The following is a 6,000-nucleotide window of genomic DNA, read 5'->3' as shown; positions in this document are numbered from 1 at the left end:
TCCTTAATAGGAAAAAAGGGAAACATGCATTGTCTGCACATCTTGGCGGATGCTTGATAAGATGAACTAGTATTTTGCAGACCAAAGTTATGGATGAAGAGGAGGGAGATATGAGATAATAAATGCTTTTGTGTATGTGGAAGTAAATGTGCTTTTCTTCAGAAATAAAACCTGAACAAAAACCACTGACCAGTAGCAAGTGTCCGAGACAGGGAGAACAGAGCAAACAATGACCCTTCTCTGGTGGAGTGACCCAATACAGACAGGAGAAGTTGCTGTATCATCGGAAAGTGCCAAGCAGTAATCGGGAACCTTACGTGTCTTGGGAAGCTTCTGTTTGGATGGCACCTAGAACAGCATTGTGGAGATGATGGGGCTCTGGTGTCACATACAAATACAAATCTGAATCCATGAAAAGCTTTAAGGCATCTAGACACACTTTTTGTTCTGCAGCCTACCTTAGCTATCAAGATGACCTAAAAGCTTCATTGTGGTATTTTAAAGTCAACTAGAGTTATGCCACTGATTACAGTAAGGTCACATCTCACTTTGTTTCTCTTTGCTTTTTGGTTTGGTTTTGGGGTTGTTTTTGTTTTTAATTCCATCATCTTCTATCCTTTTCATTCTTTCAGCCTTTTTTAGAGGACCATCAAACCATCCTTTTCAAGCTAGGTAGCCTGGAAGCTAAAGAAAAAAAGATTTTAGCTAGGAATTCTTCTGCCAACTGATCTAAGAAAAATGAAGTAATTTAATTTTCAGATCTTGCATGAAGTGGGTTGGTTTCAATATACAAATCTAATTCACTCAACTCTGCAGTTATGAAAAGCATTTCTAGGGCCATATTCAGTATTGTCTTTTCTGATGAACACTACTCAAGGAATACTAATTAGAGTGCTTGAGGAGTAAGGTAAGCAAGGCTGGCAGAGTCTGAGCTTTTATTTACTCTGTGTTATCTCTGTCCAAATGTTCAAAGCAATATGGGTGGTGACTGATTCACTAGTTAAATTCAAAACAGCATGTGTGTACAAAAGGCTGCCAAGTTTCTCATGTATATTGCTATTTGTGAGAAGCTATGCACAGACAAAAAACAATCAACCAGTTTCTTAATTTCATTTTATATCTTTATTCCCATTGTAAGTATTAACAATCATCCAAAAGACCATTTAAATTTGGTTTGGATACACAATAGAATTAATCACAGTCCAGTTTCTTTTTTTTTTTTTTAACTGCAGTTCTAGTATTTCGTGACCTGTTTTAGTAGTTCTGTTGTTGGTGTATTTGCTTCCAGCAAAATAGATTTTTCAGTGTTTGTAGATTATTTAAAAAGATTGTTAAAGACAAAAAAATCCATAATGCAATGATTAACAGTACATTAATAAAGCTTATTATCTTCCATTTAAGATCAGTACTAAATATGTTTTATGACCTGAAACTTACTTTTTGTTGTGTATTGTCTGTTCTCTTTTCAAAATAAGTCCATAAACAACCATAATAAAATTTTTCATTACAGCTGTTAATTGCAGTGACATTTTTAATTGGATTGAAATCCTTTTAAGAGAATGAGGTAAGTAAGTAAAACAACCCTACACAGTAAAAGGTTCTGTTTAAGCAAATGATAAGTCACACACAATCCAATGCTAAGGCAGTATCACAATGTATAAATTAGAGTGCATGGAAAACATAAAGGATTTTCTAAAATCACTTGCTTATTATTATGTGGGGAAAACACATCACGGATTGTACTTCAGTCATCAAGCAAAGAAGAGTCATAAAATACAGTCAAAGAGACATCTTTCCTCATGTCTTTTAAAAGTCTGTGAGATGAATTCCTTCATCAAATTCATTAATGTAAAAGCAAATTCAGAAAACTTATTTGTGAAAGCTGTCCTGTTAAATTATGAATACCAGTAATAAATTCTTTAGTTCCTCATTTATTTGCGTACTCTGCATGTGAACAGGCATGAATATATATATGAATAAAATATGTCTATTGTATAGCCATACACAGAACTAATATGAATGCTTATGTTGTACGATGTCAGAAAAGGACAAATTATTAATCAAAGTAGAGAGGAGAGAGAAGCAAAGAAGAAAGCAGATGATGCATGAGAACTTTGTTAGTTGTCTTAGGATGACTTCTGTGTGGAAGAAAATGCGTGCTTTGGATATAGAGCAGTCAGCTAACAACTCTTCATTTTATTGTGTAATGAAGGAAGTTTGGGATCAACATCAGATTCTAGAAGGGATTTAAAGCAGAGATATAGATAGTCAGGTGAAGGGAAAGAGGACGGGGAAGGGGACCGAGCCTGGATCATGCTATCCTGTTTTGTCTGAGCACCAAAGGGAGTGGGACATGGTGGGAGTAAGGGGAGGAATGCTGGTTTCAGACGGAAACTTGCTGAACTGACAGTGCTCTTGCTCAGGACAGAGTGAATGGGGTCTCACTGGACACTTCTGGTGGGGCTGCTTCTCTAAGACCTTATTCCAAACAACGGCAGGTATGTAAGACATTAACCTAGCCCCTTCACAAGTTGCAGGAAAGCTGGAATTCCTGCGTCTGATGCATAGGGAGGGACAGGTGTTTTCAGGGACTGTCCTCTTCTTGTATTGCTCTTAGTGGTTGTGATACCTGGAGGTACTCCACGTAATAACCATTCACCATTTTACCTTCCTGTCCCAACTTTCCACACTTGAGTATCAATGTAGCATATATTTGAACTCATAACATTCAGTTCACTTCACTACTATTTAATACATACATATGCTAACCAGCAAGAGATGAAAATTGTATTCTTGTAGATGAGCTAACAGAATCTTCCTATTTCTCCATTACCTACAGATTGGGTTGCAAAACATTTTTTTCGGTCTTAACTCTTCCTTTAAGCATGCATACGCACATACGTGCATATACGTACACACACGTGCAAACACAAAGAGTATGTGTAATACAGTACTCAGAGGAGCTATTGGAGCTACTTCGAAATGATGGCACATGGGTACTGGAAGAAGTGTAGCACTAAGGAGTGCTACAGCCAGAGCATACCGCATCTGGAAAATTGGGGTTTAGCACCTCGTTGCCCCCATGCACATCTTTTCTTTGTTTCAAGGTTACCTTCATTACATGGAAGACGGAGACCTGATGCTTCAAACGCTTCCTGCAATGTGCATTTCTCTTGATGTCAGGAAGGCTACACTGTATAATGAACTCTACATTCACTAATAGGTATAGCAGCAATTTTTAAGTAATTTCATATAAAGAACAAGAGCTGTGCTTTAGGATTATTTTCTCTTAAATCAAATTTCATTCATGAAGTCCTAGAGTACAATACACATGCATGGTTAAAGACACTTCTGCATGAAGACTGAATGCTTTGGTGTCCTCTATGCACCTTTTTAAATGATCAGTACCTCAGAAAAACATTTCAGTATCATTCCTCACAGTATGTACCCAGTGTATCTCAGAATGATTTGTATTTCATTTTACACTTTATATATAATATCAGACTTGCATTTTAAGTATCAAAAATATCTTGTTAAAAGATCTTAATAGTAAATGTCATAAATCCAGAGTTTTCATCAGAGGGTAAAATGATTCAAGACCTTTGGTGAATGGATGATGAAAAAGAAACATTTCCAAAAGCTACACATGATTTACAGTCTTATGCTACCAACAGCTGCCCAATCAGCTCCGGGTTTCTGTCCTTTATTAATGCCATGATAAGAGCAGCAGCAGAATTTACTGTCTCCTGAAGCAGCAAATGGTCCTGGGAAAAAAAAAAAGGAGCGGGGGAAACAATATGTTAACAAAAGTGGAAAAAGTAAATATTTAAAATCAATTTTCAAGTATGCAAAATTACCATATGATTGTTGAAAACAATAAACATATTTATTTGCGCTTATTAGAAGAAGAACTTCTAAAACTTATATTTTAAGGAAACACAATTTCATAGTAATATCCATTTTCCAATCTCCATGATGATTTAAAAAACAAAATTATTTTTTAAAAAGGAATATATTTTAACTGCTAGAATTAATGCCATCTATCCAGAGACCACCAAAACAGAAGCTTGATTCTGTCACTTGCTTCCTAACTGATTTTTAAAATCTAAAAGGCAGTCAAAATTTTGGTTTTGAAAACATTGGAACAAAATTGAGGATTTAATTGAGTAGCATGGTTAAAGACCTATAACTTTAAGCACCTACTGAATCCCATCTGTAATCTACAAACTACTTAAACTCGCAAAGGCATTTAAGCACTGGGACTTCAGTAGTTTAGGCTGATCCTTGTATCAAATAACTTTAAAAAGTAGTCTGGTTTTGATAGGCAAGTTTAAAGACCAACACAGGAAGAAGTAATAAAATGAGACTTTGATTCCATGCTTCTAACTGAGCACTCCAGCTCACATTTGAAAGAGTCCTTTGTCTAATTGCCAAGTTTTCTTAATTGTATTGACTATAAAAGGTTGGCCTCTTGCTACCAGTAACATTTTCATTTGTGCACTGGGAAAATATCAATAGGTGTAGCCAGGCACAGACACATCCCTGGAGAGAGAAATAGGAGGGAACAATTTCTGTGAAGCAACAGAGAAAAAGAAAGGTCTACAAAACTCTAGGGAGAATCTAGAAGAGTTTCAACTACAGAAGGGGAGCTACAAAGAGAAAGAAAGAGCTGTTCTCCATATCCACAAAGGATAAAACTGGAAGCAATAGGCTTAAGGGAACTTAAACTGGGATATAAAAAGTCAGGAAAGCGTTTTAATAGTAAGGACTGGTATACAATGGAACAGATTAATGGACAGATCAAGGAAACTCCATCATCAGGGTCCTGTAACATGAGACCCACATACATGTAAAATGGGATGCAGGTACAGCTTCCTGCCTGGGGCAGGCAGATGGAGCAGTTTGATTCTGTATCTTTTCACCACTACTTTTCTAAGATGCTGCTTGATGCATTTGTAGATGACATGTTTAAGACACTTGGATTAATGGAGAAAGAGGAAATGGTTTCAACAACTTATACATAATGTTAATCACTGCTTTTTAAGGAATAAGGCTACTGCTGAGGGGACCTACCTGTTCAACCAGTACAGAGGGGAGGTGGAGACTAAGAAGTTGGGGTTGAAGGAAAAACTGATTGGGGAAAAGTATCCCTGGAACACTCTAAAATATGTAGCATTACATTTTATAATGCTCTTATTAACTTTTTGCTTTATGTAAATGACAGAAAAAATGCTAGAGAGGAAAGTGGACAGAATTAGAAATAGCTAGTTTATACCCGATTCTTTTATCACTCCTGGAAAAATGATATTTGCATGTGACTAGATTTTTATCCTAAAAATGATCAAATAAGTAAGCTGTGATGATTTGTAAACTCCCAAAAGATTACCCTCCTCACAAATTCATGTTATATATTCTAATATCCAGTAAAATTTTTTACTAGTGGTCTAAAAAATTGTCTTAGAGTAAAAATGTTCGCCACAGTTGTGTCTTGCTGTTTACTGAGTGACACCTCCTATTCAGTTAAGCAAGGAGTGCAGAAGTACTCAGGTCCTGCTCCCCCAGTACCTTTTGCCATGGACCGAGGGTGCAAAGAGGAACTCAGAATCCACTACTCCAGTCTGGTAGGGGTTTCACTCCCTCGTTCCCCATGGGTATAAATTGCTGCATAATGTACAAGGAGAGCGGAAATCATGTGCATCCACCCACTCAGACGGCAAACACTGCAGTCGCTTTCAAGATCTAGCAACACATTTCTTGATATTCAGCAGTGCCAATCTCTTTGTGCCCCTCATTGCTTTTTGTTCAGTTTGTCTCGAGAAGCACTTCACAATTACAGACACTGCTTTCCAAATGGGCTTCCAGCCATATCTGAAGTTGGCTGGAGGTGTATATTTTTTTTTCCCATTTCACAAAAAAGAAAAAAAATACACCTGGCCAGGAATGCTCTTAATGTTTCTCCCAATAAATCTTTCCACATCCTCTGTTGGTTACTGGATTCAG

The 6,000-nt window shown here is 36.9% G+C and overlaps 1 protein-coding gene across 1 annotated transcript in view; it reads right to left on the bottom strand.

The window, feature by feature from the left end:
• Positions 1-1,133: 1,133 nt before the first annotated feature.
• CRPPA (CDP-L-ribitol pyrophosphorylase A) overlaps positions 1,134-6,000 on the bottom strand; it is a 124,985-nt gene continuing 120,118 nt past the window's right edge. Inside the window, exon 10 of the mRNA XM_072854202.1 lies at positions 1,134-3,764. Within this exon, the coding sequence (XP_072710303.1) occupies positions 3,660-3,764 (105 nt within the window). The 3' untranslated portion in view covers positions 1,134-3,659. The remainder of the gene's footprint in view (positions 3,765-6,000) is intronic.

This window comes from Ciconia boyciana, chromosome 2 (assembly GCF_034638445.1).
Source record: "Ciconia boyciana chromosome 2, ASM3463844v1, whole genome shotgun sequence".
In the NCBI taxonomy this organism is placed as follows: domain Eukaryota; kingdom Metazoa; phylum Chordata; class Aves; order Ciconiiformes; family Ciconiidae; genus Ciconia; species Ciconia boyciana.
The sequence above is the reverse complement of the archived record's forward strand: the minus strand, read 5'-3'. Positions and strand labels throughout refer to the sequence as shown.